General features: G+C 38.6%; 1 protein-coding gene across 1 annotated transcript in view; it reads left to right on the forward strand.

Annotated features, from left to right (window-relative positions):
• Nucleotides 1-851: 851 nt before the first annotated feature.
• The window catches only part of SAMD13 (sterile alpha motif domain containing 13), a 35,968-nt gene continuing 20,135 nt past the window's right edge, over nucleotides 852-16,684 (forward strand). The window contains exons 1-2 of the mRNA XM_081322399.1: nucleotides 852-915; nucleotides 11,316-11,400. Of these exons, the coding sequence (XP_081178525.1) occupies nucleotides 894-915; nucleotides 11,316-11,400 (107 nt within the window). The 5' untranslated portion in view covers nucleotides 852-893. The remainder of the gene's footprint in view (nucleotides 916-11,315; nucleotides 11,401-16,684) is intronic.

Raw genomic sequence — 16,684 nt, forward strand, 5'->3', positions numbered from 1 at the left:
TGGAATCTATGAACCCAGGTAAGGAAAATCATTCCAACTTTATTTAGTTGATGGTGTAAGTAGAGAGAAAAAAGTATTTAGGCTGGGTAAGTTTGTCATTACTCCTGTTCCTCAATGGAGCGGTTTTCTCGGCTCTTTAATACATTCGACTTATTTGCTCCGGTTTTTTTTAACATATATTCAAGCAAATTCATGTTATGTTTTCATCACTTCCGCCCATTCCCAATTATAAACTACACTGATCTCTTTTTAATAATATTAGTACTACTGGGAGAAGTAGTGGGTATACTGGAAGGAAATTTGGTGCATATATTACTTCTCAAATAATTGTGAATCACATACTTTCCGGATTAAAATAATCCTTTCCCTTACAAGGCAGTCCTTAACAGACGAAAGGGTTAAGTTCGGGGAAAAATAATTTAAGTTCTCACTGTCGCGCCCACGCCATCCTTTGCCTTATTTATTTTTTTTCCTCCTTCCTTGTGCAAGGTTTTACTTCATGGCTTTATAAATGTGTGCTTTTAAAATAGGACTGCATCATAAGTGAAGGATGGACGGATTTGTTGAATTTTTAACATCCCGTCCTTCCGCACCTTTATTTGCAAGATGCTGCTGTGATTTCAGTAGAGTTTACACCCGAGGAGGTATGTTTCGGAATTGTAACTCCGACCTGCTAAGCCAGCCCGAAGCACTCGCTGTCCTCAAACACAAAAATGGAGGGTCTATAAATACGATTTATTCCCAAACGGTCTATGTTGGAGTTTGGGACTACGATTCCCAGCATGCCGTCCTCCATGACAGCTTCTTCTGATTGGCCGCTCGGTGTTCTAGTTGGAACTCGGCATGTGGCTGCTGCTGTGTTGGGAGGAAGGCAATATTTTTGCAGGCTTTATATGTATGTATATATGAGAAAAGGTAAGTGAACTCTTCTGCTGCTGCTCCTCTCTTTAGAGTGGGATGTTTTCCTTCCTTTTAATTCTCACCCCCCATTTCTTTGTTCCTGATCTAGTTAATTGTGAGCTTTGCCCTGAAGCAGCTGCTTTCAAAAGGCATGTTTTATATTGGTGTGTGTTTAGGGAAATTGAACCAATCCGAAACTGGAAAAGCAAGACTTAGTGATGCACTGAAGATGATCCCAAAGGGATAAAGAAATATATGCAGCCCGAGAGCTGTGAAAACACCAGTAGTGATTTTTCCTCCATGAACATAAAATGCTTGCTACGGTATTTCTGTTTCTTCTTGGAGGGAAGCTTTATTAACAGGCAAGAAAAGTGCAGTCTTAATGTGGGAAGCATGTATTTGCATTATCATTTTTACTAGCAGGTATCCTTGAGAGGACTGGGCTCTCTTAAAGTCATTGCAAAGAGAAAAATGTGAGATGTTCGGGTTGCTTATTTCAATCCTGTTTTGCATTACAGTTGAAATGCTGCTTTCCCCCCCTCTTTAAGTTTGTCCAGAATGGGTTAGGAAGTTGTTTTTCTTCTTTCAAAAGCAGATTCTGACATTTTGAAGGACATGCATCTTTTTCGTTAAAACTAGTGGGGAAATTTAAGACTGCAAATTATATATGCAATAATTTCTGAACAGCAAAACTTTCAGCTATGATTTTAAAATGACTGGAAAACTGTTTGTGGTTTGATTTCACTTTCAGCCATGATAACATTGCCAAGGATGATCTGAGAAAGAAAATTGTTTGGACACTGCAGGTGGAGAGCTACCCATAAAATTCTTCATTTCTCACACATCTGTATTTTTCAAATTAAATAGGCTAAGGTTCAGGTGGACAGCATCAAAAAATTGACCTCCAATTCTTTCCAAGTTAGTTTCTTTTCTTTTTTTACACATTTTTTCTTGCTTTTATGCGTGGCATCTGTGAGCCAGGGTAACAATAAATAATTGAATCAAAAGATAACCATCTCTGAGGAGTTTGAGTATTTTTTCAGCAAAAACCCTGAGCAATCAGGCTAGTTATAAAAATTGAGCAACCTCTGGATGAATAAACGGAGACTGCATGAGGAAGAATTGCATTTTCTTTATATGCCAAAGTGTAAGGTACATGCAAGCACATGCAGCCAGTCTGCAAGATGCTATTTTGTATTGCAGATACTTTCTTTGTGGGAGGATAGGGGAAAAGAATGAAGATTATATTACTGACAGTTGTGTCTACACAAATGTGAATTTTTACAAGCAAGATTTGCAAGATTTCTTGGGGCTTGATCCTTAAATTCCGTTTTCAGTACAAACCTCAACTTTGAAATGTGATGAGGCTGGGGCATGTCTTAAATATGTCCTTTGTCATGATGTAAAAATATGATGTCTGTAATCAAGTCCTGGTGACTTCATAGACACAGTTGTGTAGTTTTCCTGGGAATATGAAACCTGTTTGTACTGCATTGCTTTCTACCAGAACATTGTTTTGATTTTCCACTCAAATGGATAGCCCATTTTCCTAATAGTCTCTCATCTAAGGGCTAACTATGCTTTCCTGATTTCCTGGTGGTCTCCCATCCAGTGCTTACTATGTCCAACCTTGCTTAGCTTTTTGAAATCAGTCAAAATCAGCTAACTGCTGCCACTGTTGAGGTACAGTATAAGTAGAATCCAGTTTATCAGAAAGTAGAAAAGATTTTCAGGCAATTCTGAGCTCTGACGTTTTTAACGATCAGCTCCATTCACAAAGTCACCATTTTTGTCTTTATTTTGTCTTTATTTGTCTTTATTTATTTGTACCCATGTAGTGGCTGAGGAAGGAACGTTATGGATTGGAAAATTACTTATTCAGATGTTGTTCTATCCATAAGTGTCCTGACTGCTCCCAAGCAAACTTCCTGGCAAACCACTTTCACCTGAACATAAGCTTTCTATGGGATTTGGGAAGGAATCATCTCTTATCCCACCTTGCAATCCTGGGGAACTGGGTAGCTCAGAGACTACCAGGTGAGGTGAGCAGGACTTTTTCCTTGGCCACAGTTGTTTTGACCAGGACTTGATTAGAAAGAGATTTTATTTTTTATATCGTGGCAAAGGACAATTTGATTACCCGCATCATTCCCCCAAAAGCTGGTCAGGTTTTTTTTAAAACTACTTTCCACACCGTAAAAATAAACCATTATAGGTGAAATGCATGGCGCTTGCTAACTGTTGCTTTTAGCATTCCCTCATGAGCCAGTGAGAAGAATCATTCCCAATTTAAGAAGAGACTGAGTGCTGCACAGCAGTTTTACCCAGTGTTTTCAATTTTGGAAGGTGGGGTGCACACAACACCAAGCTGGGGCTTCATAGAGCAGGTCTCAATTTTCCCAATCCCAAATATGTAATATGATGCTTATGTTTCCTTGAAGTGATTGTTGAAAAAAAGTTGCAGGTAAAGTGCTTGGAACACTCAAAACCGTTATAGAAGCCAAAGTAGTAAGGAAGAATAATACAGAATTTAAGCAAAGATAGTTGTGTGTTTTGCCTTACAGCTTTGTTATTGAGTCAATTAAGTAATTTTTAAGTGGCTTTTTTTTTAAAAAAAGTTGAGTGTTACTTGTTTTTAATGATGTTTTCAAGTACTGCTTAGGAAACCCTTTAAGAGGAAGAATGACTGCTGTTACCACTGCAAATTCTAAATAAGCCTTTTCTACACAGATGCTATTCAGATACATTATACGTTAGCTTCTTTAATTTTTAACTATTCTAACCTCTTTTAGTGAATGGACTCTTGCTTCCAGATATGTAGTGCCTTTAAAATTGACAGTTTTCAGCATATGCCTACAATTTTTCCTTTCATCTCTCCTTCCATTTCTGTTGTTCAAGCTTTACATGCACATTTTCATGCAGTCAAATTTTCTTCTTTTGCCTCTTCCCTTCTGATTCATAAGAGAAATATCAGTAAATTAGGGGGACTTCCAGGTTTGTAGAAGTCTATTTCAAAATCAGAGAGAGAAAGAGAAAATAAATACAGGGGGAAAGGAATGTAGGACTTCAGTTTAAAAGCTGCCTTATGTGCGTTAATAGCATTACAGGCAAGGATTCCGGTATAGGGGAAAGTATGTGGGCCCTTTTAATTGCACGAGGTCCTATATTCTACCAGCTATGATGGCAAGGTTTTGTAGAAGGAAGTAACTTCCACACACAAAAAAGTTTGCCATCATAGCACATGGAAGCTAGAACCTTGACCTGTTATAAGCATTCAGCAACACTGTTGATTGTTTGGGCAAGCAGCTATATTTCTTTCTTACAAAACTAAAGCCATGTTTGGAAAGCCCTGGGGAACTCTTAAGGATCACAGAAAACCAAATTAGAATGCAACCGTATAGAACTGGGCACACATGATGGAACAGTTAATGTGGCACTTTACAAATATTTCTTACTTGCTTACACTTAAAATGCAGATAATTAGTGTCTAAGCAAAATGAATAATGCTTTTTCCTTTGACTTCTGTACCTACAGCTGCAGAAATATGTAGTCAATATTTCCAATTCACGTTGTCCTTCCCATTCACACATAAGTTTAACGACAACAGTGAAGAAGAGATGGAAAAATTATAAGTAGTCCTCACTTACTGACTGCAGTTGGATAAGAACTCTGCCACTGAGCGATGCAATCATAAAGTCTGCACATGACATGACACCAAATTTTTGACATCAATTCCAGTACAACAGTCATTAAGAGAATCACTGTGTGTGGTTAAGTGCAACGTCACATGACTATGACTTACAACTTACTGCCAGCTTTCCTATTGACTTCTCAAGCAGGCTGTGATGATAGTAAGCAGTGATCGTGTAACTGCGGGATGTTGCGACAGTTGTAAATGCATTCTGGTTGCCAGACACCTGAATTGTGGCATCACAGACACTATAACAGCTATAAGTTTGAGGACTGGTCATAAATCTTTTTCAGAACTGTTTTAACTTAGAGTGGTCCCTGAATGAGCAGTTGGTAATTGAGGATTACTTATAATAATAAATGGATAAGCTTCTATGGAGCAAGCATAACTTAAATTTTGGCATTGTCTCCCTACAAAAACCCTACTTTATGTATTCATTCATTTTTATCCTGCCTTTATTTTTTGTCAACTTGCATCATACATACTTAATGCTCCTGCACCCTGTTTTCTCCACAACAACAACTATATAAAATGGATTGGACTAAGAGAGAGTAACTGGCCCAAAGTCTTCTAGATCAGGGGTCTCTCCAACCTTGGCTGGAGAATTCTGGGAGTTGAAGTCCACAAGTCTTAAAGTTCCCAAGGTTGGAGACCCCTGTTCTAAATGGTTTTCATGCCTAATGGAAGACTAGAACTCACTTTAGCGACTACATCCAACCGGTTCTCCAGTTTTCTACTTACATATGTTCAAAGAAGTGGGTTTCCCCTTGATTTTCATATCTCACTGAATACAGTGAATAAAGAGAATAAAATTCTTGGTGTCATAGCAGTTGAGGAATGTGTACAGCCATAGCTAACAGTCCTTAGGGATATGTGAATGTGAATCGGTTTGAAATAATCTGGTCATTGAGTATTGTCTGTAAAATCTGTATATCTTCTGTCTACAAAATTAAATTAAAATACGTTATTTTGCTCTTTTAAATCTCTTCAAGCCATTTGCTTTTATTGAATCTTCATACTAGCAAACATTATGGTTACTGCTAAAGAAAAATCCAATCCAAAGAAAGTGGCTTGGGGTGTAAAGTCATAAAATAACTTCTCTCCTGGGTTGCTTAAACACTAGCAAATCCTGGATTTTTGTAGCTTCGTGTGCTGTTCTGAAGAAGACAGGAGGAATGTTGTTGAAAATGCAAAGAAGGCTATCATGGCTTCCTTTAATTTCTAAGTGTAAGAGGTGCCCCCCCTTTTTTTTTTAACTTGCTTTCCCAACTCTATTACTTCAAACAGTCAGACACCTAGGAAGTGAAATATTTTCTTTCACTTTTCTGTTTGCTGGGAAAGGTTTTACAGTAAGTGAAGACATTACGTAAAAGAAAGACCTGAATACAACCTCTGAATCATATTTACCTAAATAGCCAATTCGTGTCTGCCTGTTGTTGAAGGAATAAAAAAAATGCAATTCTTTTTTTCTTGATGTTAAGATGTGTTATGGTTACAAAATACGGAATCATAGAACTTGGAGAAAGACTTGTAAGCTTATCCAAATATCTGTTTGGTGCCAGAAATTTAGAATTAGTGTATACTTCAATAGGTGTAGGTATATCTGGTCTCTGCTTGAAAATCTCTTAGTGAGGGAGAGAAGTCATCCACCTTACTTTGATTTTATATGCGTATATTTATTTATACCCTGCTTTTGTTACTTTTATAAATAAGGTGGCAAACATATTTAATACCCCTTCATCCTGCTATTTTCCCTACTCCAACAATCCGCTGAGGTGAGGTGAGCTGGCTAAGAGAGGGTGACTGGCTTAAAGTTATTCAGCAGGCTTTCATGGCTGGGACAGAACTTGAACTCATGCTTTCTAACCTGGTGCCTTAATCATTAGACCAAACTCTCCAGTAATATGCAGGTATAGAAAAACAATACAATTTAACTGTTATTATTACACATGCTCTTATCATTACCTCTTCCTGATGACCTTCCTTTAATATAAGCCTGTGAAATCTAGTCATACTCTATGGCACCACAGAGATGAAGTCTTTTCCCTGATCTGTATAATAGGCCTATAGGTGTATGTTACATGCTACCACCTTCCCTTTCTTTCTAGATACAGCATTATAAGATGCTACAAGATGTATAGACTAAGGAAGGCAGAAAAATTCAAGCAAGTTTCCAGATGAGAAAAGACTGTCTAAACCATAATATGGTGTTTTTTCTCTTCAGATTCCCGCCGTTATTGCATGGTTCTGTATCAAAGCTCTCTAGAATCACATCTGCATTACTTTTTCACAGATGTGGGAAATACACTTCCTTAGACATGTCCAAAGGCAAGAGTTGACATTTTCTCACTCTTGGTGAAGCTGTGGTATCCCTAAAATTAGCTTATTCACCTTTCTGGATCCTTTCCTCTTATTTGCCTGAAAATACTTCGTCTATTCTTCTATTTTTCTTGCCAGCACAGAGTAAAAAATGTTGGAGCTGTGATTGCTGTCTCCCTTCTCTTTTTTTCCTGCTGTTCTTCCAGAAGGTAATCTGGAGAAAGGAACAAGAGAATCAGTTGTCAAGCAATCCCAGTTTTCTGCGGCTTTAAAGATGCTGAAAAGATTTCTATTCCCTTCCATCCTGTCCTTTCACTAAAATGGCTGAACAGTAGTTGCAAACACAGTGCTCTAAAATCAAGCCTTTGCCTGCTTCTTCCCAATTTTAAATTTTTTGCTCCCATTGTCCAAAAGTAAAGCCTAAGTGCTGTGGGGAGGAAAATATACACCAGGTTACACCAGATACAGCAACTGAATTTAGGTCAAAATCAGAAGTTGCCCACCAGTCAGATCAGAGAAAGGTGAGAATACAGTACAAGAAATTCTAGTGAGCCATAGGCTGATCATGATAATGTTTCAGTACTGAGGGATAACAATGCCAGATAAAAGAATTAATATGGAACTGGCTGCTGTCACAGGATTGACTCCTTTGCCTCTAGTCAAATTATTAAATTAGCAACTTCCTGCTTTTACTTAAAGAAAAAAAATCATTGGGAAATTGCATTAATTATATCTCTTTTGGCACTGTTGTGTGTAACTCAACAGCCTTTAAACTTTGAAATGAATAGATAATAGGAATAGCATTTTTCATGCAACAGAAGACAATACATAATCACTGTTGGAAGGAACTCTGTTAGGATTTAAATATCTAATATGTTTTGGACTCCGTTTGCTGACAGCTTCAGGTCCCAGCTGGAGAAAAACAAGGGATCGGCCAAAACTTAATCCTGACCAACTAGGATGAAGTGATTCATAAAGTGGAGTTATAAGCAATATGTTGGGAGAGAGGGAATGTCCATGCCATTTGGGAATTTGTAATATTAATGGTAGATAAATTCCTTGGTTATTTAGAAATCTGATTTTTAGAAGTTCAGGAAAAAAAGCCAAAAAGCATCCATGATTCCAAATTAAGTTAAAAAAACCCCAATTTTAAGGACTCAAATACTTGTAGTATAATCAAGAATTAGTACAGGTGGAAAGGGAAAAATCTGGTGTAGCTCTATCAAGGACTCATTAATAAAAAGTCTCTTTTAAAAACAGAAATATTACGAAAGAGAAAATGAATTTTTCAAAACATCATGGTAGGAAAGGTAAGGCTCAGTTTTGCTGAGGCTTGTTTAGGAATGCTAAAAATGGCTTCCTTTGATCACTTTCAGAGCAAGAAGATGATCAAGGAGAAGGAAAGGAAACAAAAAACAGTGGGATTATGTAAAAGAACCTGAGACAGACAGACACACACACACAAACACACACACGCACACACAAACACAAAGACATATGTGGACTTGGGGCTCAAGGCACAGAAGTAAATGGCTAGAAAACTTCCATCTACCTTAATTAAGTAAAAGTCTCCTGAGGTTCAAATTATACCCAAAGGCTTGAGAAAATTAATTTAGATTAATTTAAATAATTTAAATTTCCTGATGTTGAAAGCTATTCACCAAGAAAACAGATATTTTCCCTAAATAAGTGGTATTTTATATAAATTTTATTAACAGAGAACATGAAAGTTAGCCCAAACTAATTCAGAACAAAGAAAACAAAAAAGGAGAAGAGGAAAAAGAAAGAACAAATAGAAAAAAGAAAAGTTTCTAATTTTCTTTGCATCAAATACAGGTAAGATTACAAAGGTTTCTTAGTCCAGGATTAAAAGAAATGCTCACTTTCTCCTAACGATCACAACCACAAATCTTATTTTTTTTCCTAATCATCAAAAACCACATCATAAGTGCATTTTTTTCCATTTTATGCAAAAAGTCTATATGGCCATTTTTTTTTCTCTAATCAGGGTGAATTTATCTATGTACTCAAGTTTCACCACCTTCACAATCTATTTCTCCATTGTGGGTAGTGTCAAACCTTTCCATTTTTTCTAGCCAAATCTCTAGCCAATTTTGTCATTCATTTTTCCCTTGTTCTTCTGTCTCATATTTCAACAAAAGTTTATACAGATTGACTGATTCGTTATTATTATACAATTCTATTTAAAACTTGGTCTTACTTTCTTCCAAACCATAAAATCTTTTATCCACTTTAAACTTTTTTGTTAATTGTACATAAGAAAACCATTAACAAGAGTATCCTTCTGTTATCAAATCTTCTCTTGATTTCATTTTACAATCCCATTGAGTAAATTCTAATACTTCATAATAAATTAATTACTTATGTTTGTTTATTATTTTCCGTCCATAAAATGCTTCTTGTGCTAAATGCCACAAAGGTGCTTTAAGTTTATATTTATTCCATATTCTAAGAATAGTCTGCCCGACACATTGATTTTTAAAACCTACATTTATATTAATTTTATTAAAACATAGATAACCATGCCATCTAAATCTCAAAATTGTGAGCTTCAAACTCCAATAGTTGCCTATCTCTTACAATAACCACTCTTTCATCCAAACCTAACAGCAGGCAGCAAAATATATTTTCATATCTGATAAGCCCAATCCTCTTCTTTCCTTTGTGTCTTGTAATATCTTATATTTAATGTGGGGTTTTCTCCCTAAATAAAAAGTTTTGTAGTAAATCTGGATGGCAGTGTGTTAAGAGATCCTGTTGCATTCTGTGTAGGAAAACTGAAGGATTTTCTGTATTCAAACAAGCTTCTCTAGTTCTTGCAATAAAAATGTTAGTTTATTTCTTAATTATATTTGCACAATATTTTTGTACCCATATAGACCTTTCACTTTTTAAACAATTTGTGCAAAACTGAATGAAAAAATTATCAAACACATCATGTGCTTTTTCATTTGGGTGGGGAAGAAAAGTTTGAAAGATTTTTTTAAAAAGCAGCCCTATATTTTTTCTAAATTCTCCCCATTGTTTTCCACTTCTTAGACTGGAGGAACCAACAAAAAATAATTTCACATTATATTGCATGATTGGATTAGATTGTTATATATACAGCAAGTATTGTAAAATTTTAAATTTTATCACATGCTATGGGATCTGGAAGGTCTTTTCTTGTAGTCCCAATCTGTTTTTACTTGGCAGGCTCAACCAGAGATGTCACCAAACCTAAAAAAATGATAAGGTAGAGCTAGAAAAGATGCAGAAAAGGATAACAGAAATTAAGGCAAATGGAGAAGGCTTACAACAATCTTCTCCAATCAGGTTACCTTTCAGATACGTGATTTTAATTTGACATCACTACAATATTGGGGATAATCTTACCTGTAAACTTGGAATAACTATATCTCCAATTGTCGGTATACGGTATATAATTTTAATGGAGTGGAATAGGCCGTTGTTGGAAGAGGTCTATGTTGTTACCAGATATCTATTCTATATCCATGTTTATTCTTTCTAACCAACAGAACATTAGAAAGAAATTACGTACAAGGGATTATTGCTACGTCTGTATGTCATCAGGATATCTCTCCAAAAATAGAATGGGACCAAATTTGATGTGGGAGAGAAACTAGTCAGAGCAAAACAGAGTTTGGAAATGGACTCCTTTTGACCTGCAAAGAAAAAACAAAACAAGGGAGGCAGAGGGGCAACAACTTGTGACAGTATTGACTGCCTTGTTCTTCAGCCCACCTCCCCCACCTCCCATCTCCTGGTCACATAACCCATGTGGTGTTGCTATTAAGCAGTTGGAAAGAATTCCACAAGGCATGCCCTGCATGCTTTCTCTGCCTTCTTATTCTGAGAGTCATTTCAAAGTCTACTATTAATTCCCATATTTCATTCATCTCCTCAGCATTGTTGTCAAACCTGTTGCCGGGGGGCGGTGGGAGCCCATCCAGTTGCCTGGAGCACCAAGTTAAGTAGAGGGGCAAATATTGAAAAAGAAGATGAACTTTAAAGAAAAATACAAATACGTTTTGTAGAAAGGATTCCGTGACATGTCTAGAGTGTCAGTTCCCTTCACCTGTGCATTTCCTAAATGGAGAATGGATAAAAGATAATAGCTTGCAGAAAGCTCTCCACTGGCCAAGAAAATCCTTGCTAAGATGTATTAATATGCAACCTGTTGGAAACTTTTTGTTGATAATTAAAAGACCTTTTTCCATAAGCTCTGTGGAAGGTGCTTTTAAACTTATGCAGTGTGACAATCTCTGTGTCTGTTCTTTTTCTCTGTTTTAAAACAGTTCAGGAAAAGCAAGGTTTAATACATTCTACAACATTCACTACAATGCTAGTAAATATGTGGACCCTTTTTTCTTTATTGGTTTAGTTCCTGATATAAAAGATCCCATTGACATCTCCATGCTGTCCATTGACATGGAAAACAAGGAAAATGGATCACTGGACAAAGAAAAGTAAGTGGTCCTCCTAAATGTTGTATATTGATTGACTGAGCTGATGTTTAATTCTTCTACGTACCAAAAATGGCATTGAGCTGTAGTTTTATCTTGAAAAATTGTTAAAATGTTATTTTGCTAACTTCACAATATAGCCAGTACAAGAGGAGGTGGTTCTGACTTTGAAATTTTTGTTGGACTAGGGATCTCATGTCTGAAGCATATATCTGATTTAAAGCATTTTATATCAGCACTCTCTAGGCTCACTTGTAATCCTAATTGTTTGATACTTATTTAAGTATCAAACAGTTTCTCACCTTTGAAGATGTATGGATTTCAATTATCAGAATTCCCCAGCTAGCATGCTGGCTGGGGAATTGGAGGAGTTGGAAGTCCCCACATCATCAAGTTGCCAAGGTTGAGAATCACTGTTCTAAATGTTTAAACAGCCTGTTTACTACTAAGGGGCTTCACGGAGGGTACCAGCAGTTATAAAATGAAAAGGGTTAGTGGAGTAGTTCATGCTGATTACCTGCCACTTAAGAACATACAAAGGGACGCCGTGGCTCAGTGGGTTAGGACGCTGAGCTTGTCGATCAGAAGGTCGGCAGTTTGGCGGGTCGAATCCTGAGTGCTGCGTAGCAGAGTGAGCACCTGTTACTCGTCCCAGCTTCTGCCAACCTAGCAGTTCGAAAGCACGTAAAAATGCAAGTAGAAAAATAGGGAGCACTACGGTGGGAAGGTAACAGCGCTCTGTGCACCTTTGGCATCTAGTCATGCCGGCCACATTTATTTATTTATTTATTTATTCGGTTTATATACCGCCCTATTCCCAAAGGACTCAGGGCGGTTTACAAGGCAAAATTTAAAAACAATCCAATATAAAATTAAAATAAAATTAAATTAAGTCTAGCCGCAAAAATTAAATCACAATTTAAAAACATTAAACCCCTCAGTCCAGACCAGATAGCTCAAAGAGCCAGGTTTTTAGGTCCCGGCGAAATGAACAAAGGTCGGGGGCAGTCCGGACTTCCGTTGGCAGTTGATTCCATAGGGCAGGCACGCCCACAGAGAACGCCCTCCCCCTGTGGATCGCCCGTCGGCAATCCTTGACCGGCGGTACCCTGAGGAGGCCCTCTCTGTGGGAGCGCACAGGACGATGGGAAATTGACGCTGGCAGCAGGTGTTCCCTTAGATAATCCGGGCCCATGCCATTTAGGGCTTTATAGGTCATCACCAGCACCTTGAATCTCACCCGGAGGGCAACCGGAAGCCAATGCAGCTCGCGGAGAAGAGGTGTTACATGGGAGTATCGGGACCACAGAGATGTCTTTGGACAAGCTCTGGCTCTTCGGCTTTGAAACGGAGATGAACACCGGCCCCTAGAGTCGGAAACGACTAGCACGCATGTGCAGGGGAACCTTTACCTTAACTTTTAAGAACATACAGGGCTTGCTATGAGCCTATCAGGTTCCCTCTAGGTGACTAATAATGACATCACTCAAGTTTCTTCCTCTAAGCCAGAGTGTCAAACTGGCAGCCCGCGGGCCGGATGCGTGACGTGCAGGCCACGCCCACCCCAGCTCCACAAAGGCAAGAAATGTCGCGATACATCACGTGACGCAATCGAGTTTGACACCCGTGCTCTCAGCTGTTGCCAGCCCTCAAGTAACAACAATCCCCTCACCACCTCCTCACACAAAAGGGAAATAAAAGGTAATTGCTAATAGCCTGCCCCATCTGTATTTTTAATTCACCTGGTATGCTTTTGTTCCCTTCTTTGCAAACACAATCCAACAAAACCTAGTGGTGGTTGTAAGGGGGGAAATGTCTGATTCTAGAGCTGGCATTCCTCCTGCTGCTAAAAGCCTTTTGGAAACTGTGAGGATGAAAGGAGAGAATTCTGGCAATTTTGCCATCATTTGCTCTCTTGAATAGTTATAATGTGGCTGGATATTACTGCAGTAGCAGAAGAATGATGATTTTTCACACTTACAGCCATTGCAACATCCCCTTAGTCAGGTGATCAAAATTCCGAGGCTTGGCAACTGACTCGTATTTATGACGGTTGTGGTGTCCCAGAGTCATGTGATCCACTTTTGCGACCTTCTTACAAGCAAAGCCAAGTAGGGAAGCTTGATTCACTTAACAACTGTAGCAAGAAAGGTTGTAAAGCGAGACAAAATTCACTTAACAAATGTTTTGCTTTGGGGTTCAATTGTAGTCGTAAGCCGAGGACAACCTTGTATTTGTTACAGGCCCCAAGAACAAAATGTTGAAACTCTGATTTGGATGGTGAGAACAGATAAGAGTATTGATCGCCCCAATACCAGAAGGGCAAGAATTCTTATCAATTGAACGAACATCCACAAGCTCAGCAGTGTTGCAAGAAAACATTAGCTGTGGTACAGTGTCGTATAAATTGCAGTACAGCCCCGCTGTAGAAACAAAAATTCAGTTGTCAAAATTTGTTAAATTAAATAAATTTTCACATATCTAAATAACAAGGAATGAAAATAATGTCATGATTGTCTCAATTGGTGACGTGTTTGGAGTACTGTAATAAAAAAACCTCCAACCTCTGAACTATGTAAAAGGGATTTTTTTTTAAAAAAAAGGTGCACATCCATGTGCATAATATCCAATCAAGCAAGAGAAAAATCCAAGCAGTGCCTGAGGCAGGGAATCGAAACAATCAAGTGGTCTTTCCCCTTGAAAGACTTGGTGGTGTCAGATACTAGGTGACAGGGTAAACAACATAAATTCAGCCCTTCAACTTTGTCCATTCTGCACAGTATATTTGGTTTATCAAGCAGGTGAAAACTGAATTAAGAGTTCATGGCCTCCTTTAGGTGTATTTTAAACTGCCTGCCAGTAGGTGTCACTGATGCAGCAAAGAAGCACAAGGTGGAAATGTGAGCCTGTATTCAACTGTATGATTCTTGAATGGAACCTGAAATTACATCATTGTAAGCCTTATGCACACATTTTCAGGTTAGCTCCCATGTATATTCACAATACTGTGTGGAATTAAGATTTAGTTTTTGCTACAGAGATAGCATGCAGGTTCATGTTAGATTTTATTTTACAACTAATTAGGGGACAACTAGCGTTATTGCACTGTTATTCAAAGACAAAGCTTGTTTAATCTTTACACTTATAATTAAAGTACCCTATATTTCTAATTTTGTATAGTATTGGCCGAACTAAGCCTAAAAACTAGTGGTTTGGTTGGACTCAAAATCTGGTACATTTTCTCAAAATGTAGATAAATAATTGGATTAAATTAGACCAATCAGCAAGTTCTGCCAACCTAGCAGTTCGAAAGCACGTAAAAATGCAAGTAGAAAAATAGGGACCACTCTGGTGGGAAGGTAACAGCGTTCCATGCACCTTTGGCGTGTAGTCATGCCGGCCACATGACCACGGAGATGTCCTCAGACAAGCGCTGGCTCTTCGGCTTTGAAACAGAGATGAGCACCGGCCCCTAGAGTCGGAAACGACTAGCACGCATGTGCGGGGGAACCTTTACCTTTACCTTTAGCGTTATTGCACTGTTATTCAAAGACAAAGCTTGTTTAATCTTTACACTTATAATTAAAGTTCTCTATATTTCTAATTTTGTATAGTATTGGCCGAACTAAGCCTAAAAACTAGTGGTTTGGTTGGACTCAAAATCTGGTACATTTTCTCAAAACGTAGATAAATAATTGGATTAAATTAGACCAATCAGCAAGTAAATAGACACAACCCAAGGCATACATTTAAGTAGAATTTTTCTAATTATTATATTATTCTCCAAGAGGAGGACTTTGGATACTCCTAGCATATAGGTTGGGTTAAATCACATTGTACTAAGAAGTTTGGATAAAGTTCGGTAAATTAAGAGTACTATTCCACCAGCATTATACAAGGTCTTTTTATAAAGTTAGTCTACTTAACTTCATACTTCTAAAATAGCCTGATGTAACCAGTTGTTCTCTGGATATGTAGGATTTCAATTCCTAGCGTATTATCGCTAACGTCCGGCCATAGGTACTACATTGGATGAGGTGGTTGTAAGACCGTTGAAAGAATTGGGTTTTAGCATCCAAACTTATGTGAACCAAATTAGCATAGGAGTACACTGATACGCTTTTTACCTACAGAATCTGCACGGGTCAATTTTAGATAAATAGAGAGCTGACATGCAAATGATGCGCAGACTGCACATCTGGAATTGGGCAATTGCTGTTATCATGCTTGTGCTAGCACATTCCTGTTTGAAGATTTTATAAGATGTGCTTTGTGGGCTTTCTTTCACTTCCTGTTGCAATAGATGTTTAAAAAGATGGTTGAACACAACAGCAGGGAAAGGGCAAATAGTAAAAGGGAGAAGAAACTGCCCTGCGTATGTGTGTAAGCAGATGCGTTTGCTTCTGTAGGGATAACAGAATATGTAAATGCAGAAGTCAAGTGTGGAGAGTAAGACGTCTTACATATCACTTTGCTGGCAATTTCTGAAAACCATTTCCTTTGAAAAATTAATTTTATATTAAAAATTACACAGCAATTGCAATGGTAGAAACGTATACAAACTAAAAGAAAGAAAAAGATCAGAAAAAGTAAAAAGTACAAAGGTGATTTCTATTTTGCTTGTTCTTGTCAATACCTCGTCTACGCCGGGAAAACGCAAGCAAGAACGACGACGTAGTACAGTTGACTGCGAGAGTACCTTTACTAGCAGGATATCCAAGCAATTGCAAAGTCAGCGTTGGGAGCCACTTGTCCCAACGCGTCTTTTAAATGTTGCCAATAATTGATCAACAGCCCCACCCGTTAGCCCCTAGCTTTTCCTTGGCTGCCGGGACCCGCTTGAGGCCGCCGCACAGCTTATCGGGCTGGCGCGGCCTCTCTGTGGCTAGCAGGACCCGCTTCAAGCCGCTGCACAGCTGCTCGGGCTGGCGCGGCTCCTCCGTGACCGCCGGGACTCATTTCCGGCCGCCGAACAGCTGTTCGGGCAGGTGCGGCTTCGGCGTGGACGCCCGGGGTTGTTTCCGGCCGCCGTGCAGCTGTTGGGCGCGGTTGCGGCTGAATCCCTCTCCAGGTGCTCCCCCGTATCCCGTGAGAATGTCAAGCCCGAGGGGCTTGACAGTTCTGCAACTAGCTTCCAACAGATAAGAGTCAACGGAGACGCTGGCAATAAAAACACCTGATGTCTCACTTAACAACCAAATGGAAAGTGACATCTTAAGTCTATCACAGTCACATGATGTTTCGCTTAGCAACTGTGTTCCTGCGAGCTCAGTTGGAATATACTCGA

This window comes from Vipera berus (genome assembly GCF_964194415.1).
Source record: "Vipera berus genome assembly, chromosome: 3".
Lineage (NCBI taxonomy): Eukaryota > Metazoa > Chordata > Lepidosauria > Squamata > Viperidae > Vipera > Vipera berus.